This window comes from Pelmatolapia mariae, linkage group LG5 (genome assembly GCF_036321145.2).
Source record: "Pelmatolapia mariae isolate MD_Pm_ZW linkage group LG5, Pm_UMD_F_2, whole genome shotgun sequence".
NCBI classification, from domain to species: Eukaryota; Metazoa; Chordata; class Actinopteri; order Cichliformes; family Cichlidae; genus Pelmatolapia; species Pelmatolapia mariae.
This window is the reverse complement of record NC_086231.1, coordinates 17859523-17872244: the sequence shown is the minus strand read 5'-3', so window position 1 is coordinate 17872244 and position 12722 is coordinate 17859523. Positions and strand designations below refer to the sequence as shown.

The window sequence follows — 12722 nt, the reverse complement described above, 5'->3', positions numbered from 1 at the left end:
CTAAGAAACACATTGCGTTTTTCACTATATGTGCTAATCTCACATCTCTAAGCTCATCCAGTTTTGTTTCCTTCATCTATTTCAAATGCAAAATATCAAACCTTTACTTTCAATAAATCATCCAGAAATTTGTGTGTACATCTTTATTTTCTCTCACCTTTTTACTCACTTTTCACGTAGATCTCTCAACCCTCCATAGCCCATCTCCAGAATGCAGCAGCACGATACAAATAGAAACTCACAAATCACACCTATTCTTGCTTCACTTCACTGTCTCCCAGTGAAATTCAGAATCAAAATTCTGTTATAAACATATGAAGCACTACATGGACTGTAAAGCTACTGAGACCATATGACTGCAGCTGGCTTTTCAGACAATATCATCAAGTTCCCACTGTCTTACTTTAAACCAGAGGCAATTACACTTTTGAGGTTGTAACCCTAAACTTTGGAACAGCCTCATTTACTCATTCCCAATTATTTTAGGCCATAGTTTACATGTATTTGCCTGTATGGAAGTGTTAGAATGAATGTGTGATCCTGGGGTTGATTATTAGTCTGTATGGTGTAATGTGTATACTTAGCTTTAATGTGGTTGAGTCTGGCTTTGTAACTCCGTATTGTGAAAAGTGTTGTACAAATAAAGCTATTATTACTCTTGTTGTTTACTTTTTATTCTTGACCTTCTACTTTAGCTGCTATAATTATATGAGTATAATTTTCAGTATCATTATGATATTTTAAGTATTATTTCACAATAACGTGTATATTTTCCTTTCCTTACTTATAAATGAGGATTTTCACAGGATCTTTACTTACTTTTAGTTCTTTACGTACTTTTTCCTTTATCGCATAATATGGATGCAACCAGTGGGGGCGATACGGAGCCTCTAACCTCTAACAATTCAACAAGGAAGAAAAAGACCCGGAAGTGAGCTTTGTTGTTTTTCTGGGGCGGGAAAGACTAGCTAGGAAGAAGGCAAGGTGCACGGTAAGTTTAAAATATTATTTCTAATCTAAGATGACATTTATTTAGGCGACTGCTCTTTTTACAGTTTGCCATTTGACGGGCTAGCGATGTTACACACCTCCTCCCTGCTGTTCATGTGAGCCTGAAAAACGTGTCTCAGCGGTGCACGTAGCGTTTTCTGTCCCCCATATTTTTACACTCGATGAATCTGTCCAGCTTTGCATAGTTTCCGGTTGATTTTCTTTTATATAATATTCCCTTATAAGAAAATCAGCCACAACGACCTCACAGTGAATTTAAGTGACCGTTTTATATTGTAAACTACAACAAAAAGTACAAACATAAACACAAAAATATGTTGTTGTATATTTACTATACCAAGAACCCACTTAAATCAATAAAACAAACAACTATCTCACAAAATAATCATTTTAAAGTTGCTTCAACCAAGCTTGAACACCGTAAACCTTTAAATAACTTAAAAAGAAAATTCAGCACGAACAATGGATGTTGGAAATTATACAAATATAAGCAAAACAGTTCATTTAAATCCGCAGGCAGATTACATAAAGTATACAAGTATACAACTCATAACAGACACTAGATAAATAAAAGTAATGTAGTGTGAAGTCTTAAAATGAACCTATATAGATCTGATTTGCCATCATCTACTGTTGGAGATGTGCCGTAAATTACGATGGGTGCACCACTCCTTTATTATAGTTAGCGTTACGCCCGCATAAATGTCCAGGGGATTTGGGGTAAGTGACAAAAAAGGAAACAATGAGGCAACAAAATCGATGTTTTTTTCAATAATTAAACTGAAAGGTGACATGGACAAGCTGCTGTCACCTTCCAAAAAGGATGACCATAACAAAACCTGAAAGTTGGTCCAAACAGAGTACCGGTAAGTTAAAATGTTTAAATGATGCAAAAACACACCATACCACTCTACTGATCTGAAGTGTAGTAAATACACACATAAGTGTACAAGTCAGACTTGTACACTTATTACTGAGTAGAATCTGCTGTACAGAAAGGTGGCACCGAAGGCTGGAGAGACGGCAAGACACACCCACACCCGCTTTCACACCTTGGCTCATGTGATTAGAGGATCACCAGGGGGTCCTTTGTCCCTCTTTGGGGGGATACTCCCACTGGGTTTAAATCTGGGACTCTCGGCCATTTGACCTTAGAACTGAAGAAGCTTCTCGGATGAGAGGTGAAACGTCTTCAAGCAACTTTAAGAAGTCCAGACGCTTTTCTTTGCAAACTCCTTTGACTAATGCACAGATGAAAAAAGCAGTCCTACATATTTGTTTACTGCGTGCATTAAAGGGCATATCCTAATCAAAAATGATGCCCAGGTTCCTCTCGGTGTTACTGGAGGCTAAAATAGTGCCACCCAGAGTAAGTATCTGGTTGGTCACCATGTTCCTAAGATTTTTAGGGACGAGTACAATAAAGCTCAGTTTCGTCTGAATTTAATTTAAATTAGAGGTTATCTGCAACTGTTGTAGTGATCTGAATTGAAACCAGGCCTTGGTGTCTTTAAGACATGCCTGTACTTTTTTTTCTATTAGATTTGTATAATGTGGTTTCATGAATAATTAAAGCAGGGTATCATCTGCATTACAATAATGCATTAAAATAAATGTAAGTAGTCATGTAAGAAAGTCTTTTCTAATAATGTTACCTAAGGGAAGCCTGTATAATGTAAACAGTAATGATCCTCACTAACTGTCCATCTATCAGATAGATATGATTCAAATTTCTGCAGTGCAGTTTTTTCATACCCACATTTTGTAGTAAAATATTGTGATCAGCAATGTCGAATGCTGCACTGAGGTCTAGCAGAACAAGCACAGAGATGAATCCACTGTCATAAGCCATAAGAAGATTATTCACAACCTTCACTAGTGCCGTTTCTGTACTGTTAAGATTTTCTGAATCTTGACTGAAACCCTTCAAATAAACAGTGGATCTTCAGATAATCACCCAATATTATGACAACTACTCTTTCAAGAATTTTTGAAATTGAAGGAAGGTTAGAAATCGGCATATAATGTGCAAAGATAGCTGGATCGAAAAGAGGCTTTTAGTAGTGATTTAATTACCACCACCTCAAAAGGCTATGGTGGGTAGCCTTTTAATAACGAAAGAGAAAGTGGGCAAATACTGTACACAAAACCTTTGTATATAAAACAAGCATAGTTATTTTTTAATTTAAGCTCAAAAAATTTAATACAAATAAATAAATAGAATAGAATTAAATAAATAGAAACATCTTGGTTGCAATGAGAGCTACAAATGGCCCAATTAATGTAAGACTTTAGAAATTAAATATAACGATTGATATTAACTTTTCGGCTTGACTTTTAAATTAAGTCCAGTGTGACCCCACGATATCTGAACTTAACACTTAATTTGAACTTGCAGTGTCAAGCTCCTCTCTTTGTGAAACACACTTAACTAGTTTTTGGTTTTTTTCGGTATCTAGTAAAAGACATGATTGCATGAGACAGTCCTGAAACTGAGTCATTGCTGTAAGAATAAAACATTTTTAAAAATTTTGACATTCATTAGGTAGATGATTTATATGTGTTGACAATCAAAGTTGCCTAGTTGACAAAATAAATGATCACAAATTTTGTAACTGTTAACAGAATAGTGATGCATCAATATACTGCCAATATTGACCGATTTTAAATAAGATATTTATCTTTGGCCATGAACTCTATTTGTTGTGTGTGATAAAGACATGGAAGACTTGACAAGTCTAAAAAATTAACAAATCATTTTATAATAATCTGATTTTTTTTTTCTCCTGGCAAAAGAGGGAATTAATAACAACAGCAACAACAAAAAAAACCCTAAAACTAAAATATCCAGAAAATGTAAGTTGCTGTTGGTCCAGAATTTTACAGTCATCACATCCATGTAGCACACTTATAGTACTGGCTGTTATTGAATCTCTTCCAGAAGGTGAGATGCCATCCAAAAGACAAGCTGTGGCCCAGTCTGCTTTCTCTCCAGTTCTCTTCATGACTGTGGAGGGTGAACCGATGAATTTCTTCCTGCGACCTGGTCCCATCAAACGCAAACTCCAGCCGCTCATTTCAGCTGGAGGAGGAATGTTGTGCAACGTCCAGCAACCAGGAGCAATACTGCTGACTGATCCTGAGGACAGAAGTGTCATTCCTCAATCCACTGCACACCGGTACGTGCTGAACTGAGAATTCATGTTAATATCGGGGGGGAAGATAAAAAAGAAAATGCTTCTTCAGTTTAGTTTGGTGGTGATAAATTTATTCAACCCATTTATGATTCATATCTTATGAATCCCACACACACAACAGCAGCACTGGAGCATACCTGGAAGTCTTATTGCATATCCCTTGTTTACTTTTCAGGTACGTGTCCACCCAGTATATTTATGACTGTGTTGAGAAGAATGAACAGTTCAGTTTAGAGGACTACAGGCTAAATCCTGAAAAGGTCCAAAGACATTCTGCTAGACTCAACAACAGCAAAAACAGCTCGCCTCAAGTCACAGGAGGTATGACTAAACCCCAGACTTTCCATGTCTGAAGGATTGTGTTCTAACACGTCTGCACTTTACAGATTACATTTTTTTATTACTTGAATTGTTTAAATTTACAATTAGAAATGTCTGTAAATCTGGTCAATTCAGTTTTCTACATTATGTCTACATTCTTTTATAACTAGGCAGAAGTGCCTACACTCCTGATGAAGATGCTGCCATTTTAAATTATGTCAGCAAGCACAAGACGCAGACTGGGGGAAACCGGCTTTGGCAAGAGATGGAGAAACAGCATGTGACCGCACACACCTGGCAGTCGATGAAACACCACTACAAAGCACAACTGGCTAAGAAACAGACAGCCGCTGTGGAGGTGGAAAAGCCAGAAGACAGTCAGACAGCAGAAGAAAAGACAGAGGTGATTAACTACCTGGATGTTGACCGGATTTTGTTATTTTTAGTTGTGTTTTTTGTCATATGTTAGTCTGTTTCCACTATTGCTTTGTTTTTTTAGTTAGAATTTTCAAAGTAAAGTTTGACTTTAAATACACAGACTATTTCCACGACATCATAAAATTAAAACAGTATTTAGTAAGTGACATAGAGTGACAGAAAGACGAAGTGGCTCCGTACTGTAATGGCTTACACATTTGCCTAATCATCATCATCATCGTTTATTTACAGGGTTCGTACGGGTGCTTGAAATCCTTGAAAATGCTTGAATTTTAATGTTATCTTTTCAAGGTTTGAAAAGTGCTTGGATTTCAGATGTGGTGCTTAAAAGTGCTTGAAAGTGTAACTGTATTTCATTCACCACAAATAACTAGCGGATTGAATAGTTTTCTTATCAGATAGAGAAATAAAATGAGTCGCAAAATGTAAAAGCAAAATTTCCCCGCCTGGGCTGCCTTGCGTCTGTTTCGAGGTGTGACCCTGCCCCTCCCTCAGACAGTCGGTGTACGTTACAATGCTATTTTTTAAAATTATGTTTATTATTTTGCTAGTTATCAAACTCGCTGGAGAAATGATTGAAATGCACTGAGTGTGATGCAGTGTGGCAGCACTATTATGGAATATGCTGTGAACTTAGCTAACATTACTTAGCAGTAATATGAGTTAATTTACTCAAGTGAAAGCTTTAAACATTAGCCCGATACATAACTAGCCAACTTAAGGCTTTCTGATTAACCCTCTGGGGTCGACGGACACAGTCTCCATTTCAACTTGGGTCGAAAGTGCGGACTTCAAACTATATACCAGTTTTTAAATTGTGTTGATAGGCCACGTAAAACCGATGTTTGTTTTTCTGAATAAAACAGTGGCGTTTACTCCGCTAAGAAACGGTAAAAACAGCGTTTTCTATGGAGAGCGCTAGCAAACACGCTTTGCTTGTGAGTGAAAAAAGAAAAAAGCACTCCTTCCCTATTGGTGGAAAAATGTACCATGTCGACCAATCAAAAAATGATATGGCAACATGTGGCATTTGGTTGTTTGGGAAGAGGGGCAAGTTTTGTTTTTTTGTTTTTTGTTTTTTGGGGGTTTTTTAGGGGCAAGTTTTAGGAGTGACCGGCGAGAGAGAGCGAGAGAGAGAGTTTTGATACTTGAGAGATTTGTGACGTTTCCCGTGTTTGGAGTCTCAAGTTAGTGTGTTGTCTTGTGTAGTTAGTGTGTAGTGTAGTCGTTGTTTTGTTTTGTGCGTCAATTCTGCTAGTGAATGTCACAGTTGCTGCAAAAAAGCCACCAAAGGCAGATTGCAGTGTAAACGCTGAGTGACACACCTGCTGTCAGACCAGCAGGATTTATCCCTGTGCTGTTCTCATCTGTGTTATAGTGGACACAAACTATTTTTTGGAGTTGCAGAAATAATTTGTGTGCCTTCTTATTTGATGCAGAACACCTGATTGTTCTGTAAATAGTTTTAGATGGTTATATAAAAAACGTCTGAGCCTTGGCTGCATTTTTAGGTAAATAGTACCATATAACTTTGTTGTTTGCGAAACTTGTGCATATTTTTTAAAAATGTACAATTTCTATTTGCATTTCAAGTTATGAAAATGATTCGTTAAACATGCTTGTGGTTTTTACAGTCAAAAATATCACTTTCTACTCGTATTTTAAATTTTGTCTGAATTTAGATAAATTGTGCTGATACAGTATGTCAAAGTGAGAAAATAACAGATTGGCAAGATAAACAGTTTTTAAAGGTGAAATATAGAGGCCAAATCAAAAGTAGTCAAAAACGGCCAATTATACCCTGGACACCAGAGGCTTTCCCTTTGCAGTATTTTTGTGTGGTGCGTTTTTCTGTCTTAACAAAAGGGGAACAAAGGTGTTTAAGTTCACCTAGGATAATTTGTTTTAATTTTCACATGGTCTTACTGAGGTGATGCAAATTGAAACATGAATTCTGTTGGGGGTTTTTGGGGGTCTTTTTGGGAGGGGGGTGCTGGAAAAGCTTGAAAAGAGACCTTGAAAGTGCTTAAAAAGTGCTTGAATTTGACCCTGAAAAAGGCGTATGAACCCTGTATTTATATAGCACTTTAAAAACACACCTGGTAGACCAAAGTGCTGTACAATACAAATATAAATATAGTAATACAATAGGAAAAACCAAACATAGCAATAAAATTAATAAAAATGTCAGTTGCCCACAGAGTTAAAAGCCAGGGAATAAAAATAGGTTTGGTAATAGGTGAAATAGGTGAAAGCAACAGCTGCTCAGCTGACTGAAGCGAACGAACGGGGACATGGGGCTTCAACAAATCAGACAAATAAACAGGTGCCAGACCATTTAGAGATTTAAAAACCTAACATGTGAAAGAGTCCCAGTTTGATCCTGGGAGGAGACACAAATCCCTTTGGAGTTGTATCAGGAAAGGCAGCCAGTGAAAACATGCAGCGCTACCAACTGTGGCAATCCTTGTGAATAAGGACGCAGCAGAAAGTCGCTTTATTAGTAAAAGAACCCACGTAGAGACGCTAAGTAAAAGTAAGTAAACCGTTTTTAAACCAGTGTTGTTCCATTTGAACAAAGTTTGTTATTTTTATCCAAAATATCAACATATTTACATCACAGCAGTGACAACAGCATCCACTAACATTACAAAACTGACAGGCACAATGATATTAGAATCTACATTATGACTGTACAGTAGGACGAGATGTACCAGATAAGGAAATTTAGAATTTTTAATCCTTTGGATGATTGTTTAAAGTCTTACACAGCACCATGTGGATGCAGTCAGAAACATGAATATGAGTAAAGGTGAGACTGAGCTGGGTATCTGTGAACAGGAGAAAGGTCAGCCCCGACAAATTGAGCAGCTCGTTCCAAAATGAGGGAATTCTTCTGTAGCATGTTTGTAGTTTGAATATTGTATATTATAGTATATACTGTATCAGCAGTCCCCAACCTTTTTTACACACATACTGGTTTATGTCCGACAATATTTTCACAGACCAGCCTTTAAGGTGTCGCGGATAAATACAACAAAATAAACCTGGTACCAAAAAAAAAAGATTTATTCATAACACACAGGAAAAGACCCAGGGAAACCGAGTTAACGATAAAAACAATAAAGAATAATGATAAAAACCCTGAAAACCATAAATTTCACACACGAGCCTAAACCGGTCTGTGGCCCGGGGGTTGGGGACCGCTGTACTATATTGTTATATTTATTGTTCTATATGAGATATTATTGATTGTTTTTTATCCACTTCGATTAACATAAAATGCAAATTCTAGTCCGCGAACACATCCCATTTGTGAACTTTACAGTGTGTCTACTTCTGGTTTCAGCAGCATACTTAAACCGTCTTACCTGCGTTTACATTAGAATCCTGTTGTTGATTTTACTAAAACGCCTTTATTGTAAAAAAAAAAAAAAAAAAGAAGAAAAAGGAAAAGGAAAAAAAAATCTCTCACGTGTAGTAAAATATGTCACACGCTACCTCCTAAACTTCTTGAAGCTTTAATAAAAATCTGGAACATTTTTTACCAGGTGTAGGGCGAAGGGTTGCCACTGGGTGGCAGCAGTGGGTTAAATAAAATCAGACTAACCAAATTCAGCTTTGACATATTTTCAGGCTGCTGGCAGTCACATTTTTAATAGACTTTAATGCTGAAGCTTTTCATTTCCTCTGTCTGCCTCTAGGTGGAAGAGCATCAAGAGACAGATGCTCAGAAATCTTCATGTGAAGAAGATGTTTCAGAAACAGACCTAACACAGGTGGGAACTCACTGCTTGTATGCTGTAAGGGTGCTGTATGAGGTTATAGTTGCTGTAAAGACATAACCTAAAATGGGTGTCTCCACAGATGGATGTCCAGTTAGTACAAACAGGAAGCACACCAGAAAATGTAGACCAAGACCCAGAGCAACATGTGAGTCAGAAAACAGATGAACAACAAACTGAAAGCAAACAATCAGAAACTCTAGAAGCTGAAGTATCTCAGCCCTTTCAAACTGCGGCGCCTTGTGCGGACCTACAGGCAGAGACCCAACTACTAACAGCAGAGACCACAGATGCAGAAACAGGTGAACCTCAACCTGTCTCCCCACAAAAACAAAGTTTGTCAGGGGATGACTCCACACCAGCTCAGCCTAAGCCCACGCCCAAATGTTCCTCATCAGAAAAGCCAAAAGAGAAGCAGAAGGCTTCCCCAGTGCTGGAACAACCATTGCGTCGAACAACTCGCAGGCAGCTTGAGCTTGAACCGTACGGCAAAAAACTGAGGTCATCATCAACCCAAGCAGTGCCAACCACATCATCTCCCCAGCCCCTGAAAAAAACAAAGTCTGCTCTTCAAAAAGATACGACCACAGACCAGCCGCCTCCCAAGAAAGCCAGAGGAAAAACTCCGAGAGCAGAGGCAGAGAGTGACGAGGAGCAGAGTACACCCGCAGCCATATCTAAAACAATACAAGCAGGTATGTCATGACACAAAGAGTCGTTTTCATTCTTTTTACAACCCTTCTTTTTACACTGCTTATACTTTTTGTGGTTTTCAGATGAAACCAATCCAGTTCCACATAAAGGAGAAAAGAAGAAAGAGAAGAGAAAGTTGGGGATTCTCGAATTGGCAACGAAGGAGTTTGAAGATGACAGTGAGGTAGGATGCTGGTTTTGATACACTTTGTAAAATCACCACTCAGTGTCTCAGCATGCAACAGTTCCCACTCTTGATTCCCAGTTTGATTGGGAGTGCTGGTGTCTCCTGTTGGGCTTTATGGTCCTGTGACCTAAAAATGTAACATTCAATATTAATGTTTTTTCTAGCTTTGTTCATTTTTTTTTAACAAACAGCAGGTCTTTTGTCCTGTCTCCCTCCACCCATCACCAATCGGTCGCAGCAGATGGCTGCTCCTCCCTGAGCCTTGTTCTGCCAGAGTTTTCTTGCTGTTAAAAGGGAGTTTTTCCTTCCCACAGTTGCCAAAATTCTTGAAAATAGGGGATCCTCTGATTGTATCCTCTGATCCTATATATTATTGTAGGGTCTTTACTATTAATCAAATTGAATTGAAATTGAATAGAAGTTGTGACAATAGAAGCATTCCATTTGAAAATGTTAACGGATTGTAATTGTAGTAAAATACTTTTCTGTAAAGGTGGGATGTCAGAGAACCACAGGCCCCGCATGATAGTTCTGATTTAAAGCATGAAGCCATAGAAGAGAATTTCTAGATTCTTTGCTGGTTATTGACCCCCAAAGCGTCTGCTGCTTCTTTTACACACATGAAAGTTCCTGTTTTCATTTAACTGCGCTCCCAACATCTGCTACACTGTGTTGTTTCTTGCTTTACATGTAGCTCGCCTTTGTACATGATGTAATTCAAGTATTTCATCATTGTTTTTCAGTGTTTTATAATACTTTTCTGTGTTATATATGTTCTTTAACACAGTTACATTTGTATCTCATAGTCTGATGATCTCGAAGCTCCAGATCTCCAAAACCCTGCACAAACAGCAGCTACATCGACCTCCCTTCATCCTCCGCCTGCAGACACAACTCCGGATCCCGCTTCCAAACAGTCCTGCACTAAACCTGGACCCACTGAGACCCCTCTGAGTAATGTGGAACAGGCCCAGGCCACTAGTAACAACTGTGCAGCTGAGAAAAGCCGCCTGCCTCCAGCTGCTGAGCCTGTAGTGTCTGAGGCTGTCGGTACAACCTCCAAGGCCCACCTGTTCATATTCGACAGTGAACCTCAGGAAGACGACTCTCAGTCCGTCATCGGTGACTGTCCAGCAGCTCCGTCAGAACCACAGCCAACAGTGAACAAAGATGCTGCACTTTCTCTGACTCAGGACCTGTTAGAGGAGGACAAGCTGCGAATCAGAGACCTCATGAACCAGACAGATAAGGTGAGGTGTTGTTTTTCTTCTCCATTATATTCTTTCAACCTTTATTTTGCTTATTCAGATATAAAGGGGTTAACTGTGGAACTTGCAGCTTTCTCTGTGTTAAGTCATTTTTAACCTTTGCTGTTTTTCTTGTAGGACTTAATTAGTGTGACCAAAGCTTTACTTAAGACCTGCGGAGACTTTTCTGCTGCAAAAGACCTGCTCTTGAATCCCTCCTCCATTTCGGGACCGTTTTGGAATCGCTCTGACGACAGACTTTTGCTCTCGGCTGAGCCTAACGGCATCCAACGGCTGCAGGAGAAATACGGCGAGGAGAATGTGGCCAAGAGAATCGTGTTTCTCGAGGTGGAGGGATGAAATAAGATAGATATAAGACAAAATGTCATCTATTACTATTTGCACTTACACTGTGCAAAGACTGAACTGGTTAGTTGATACCGATTGAGTTTAAATTCTCACTTCTGTTTCTCGGTTGTCACCCGCAACAGTCAAACTTGTGTAAACTGGTTGTTCAATACAGCTCCTACTCGACTAAACCTAAACTTTTATTCAAAAGTTGCATAAAAGATGTGCCATGACTTTTATTTCTCTTTAAAAACACAATTTTGAAGCATTTTAGAAAGAAAATGTTTAAATAATTATTAAAAACACATCTTTTCTGTTTTTAATGTTACTTTTACCATGTTTACTTCCATTAAACTGTATAATAAATATTTAAACATCACCCAAGAACACACGAGTGCCATTTTTAAATGTATGGTTTGTTTGTTTTTTAACTTTAGCAGCAGATCATATTGCTCAGAATAAAAGAACTGCAGTTTAACCTGGTATTGGTGATATGATGTTCTCTGTGACTAGTTTGAATAAAGTAGTTTCACGATGACCTGTTTTGCTCATTTGCAGCTCCATGCTTTTATTCTTTTACTCCAAATGCAACATTTGAACAGCCACTGCATGAGGCTTCAGTTATCACAACCAGAGCTGTGTTACTAGAGATCACAGTATATCATGAGGATGTCTCTGACTCCAACTCCAAGAATAGAAAAAAACTGAAACTGAGAGTTCAGAGCAGCCTGAATGCTTTTTTTAAACATATTTTGACCTCATTATTTATAACTTATCCCATGTTTAAAATAAGCACCCACCATTCTAACAGTATACACTTGTAGGCCCCACTGTGACACAGTTGTTGTTTTAGACAGGCTTCTGTGAGTACTTGAGAAACTGATTATCTACACAAAGTTCCTGGATTTCATAGAGAATGGTCCGAAAAAGAATGGGTAGACTACTTTAAGTTGACAGGTTGATTGTCCAGCTGACAAATCTGCGGCAACTTTATGAATTTAGGTAGATCTGAAGGCAAAATGAGGCCCAATGCAGTACGAGCAAGATGTACCTAATGAAGTGTCCTTTAAGGATGTGACAAAATAACCCTAATAGGACTCCTTGCGTGAAAGGACACCTTAATTATGTAAATTCTTCTTAAAATTTGGCTTCTCTGCTTGATTATGATTATGATTTTTAGTCCATGTTACATGTTAAACTGCCAAAAGATCCTCTACACTTTAATTAAAAGATGCTTCAACCAGTAGTAGCATACTTTTTTGGAATCTTCTTATGATGAATCGGTGTGTTCAAAAACTATTTTTGGTGGCACAGATTTCATTGTAAAAAGCAGTCTTTCCAAAATATTCTAGTACGCCAACAGACCGCAACACAGAAGGAACTTCAAAAATATCATCTATTAACTTGCCTTGAACAGTGCATTCTAGTCTACTTAAAAAAAAACAAGAAACCCAATCAATCAGTAAACACATATATATATTCAAAAAGTCAAAAT

General features: G+C 38.1%; 1 protein-coding gene across 1 annotated transcript; it reads left to right on the top strand.

Annotated features, from left to right (window-relative positions):
• The first annotated feature begins 916 nt into the window (after nt 1–916).
• Nucleotides 917–11758, top strand: terf2ip (telomeric repeat binding factor 2, interacting protein). The gene is made up of 9 exons (XM_063473004.1): nt 917–991; nt 3953–4190; nt 4384–4529; nt 4700–4932; nt 8672–8746; nt 8835–9447; nt 9529–9629; nt 10439–10882; nt 11018–11758. The coding sequence occupies exons 2-9, from the start codon at nt 3961–3963 to the stop codon at nt 11237–11239; spliced, it is 2064 nt and encodes a 687-aa protein (XP_063329074.1). The 5' UTR covers nt 917–991; nt 3953–3960; the 3' UTR covers nt 11240–11758.
• Nucleotides 11759–12722: the final 964 nt, after the last annotated feature.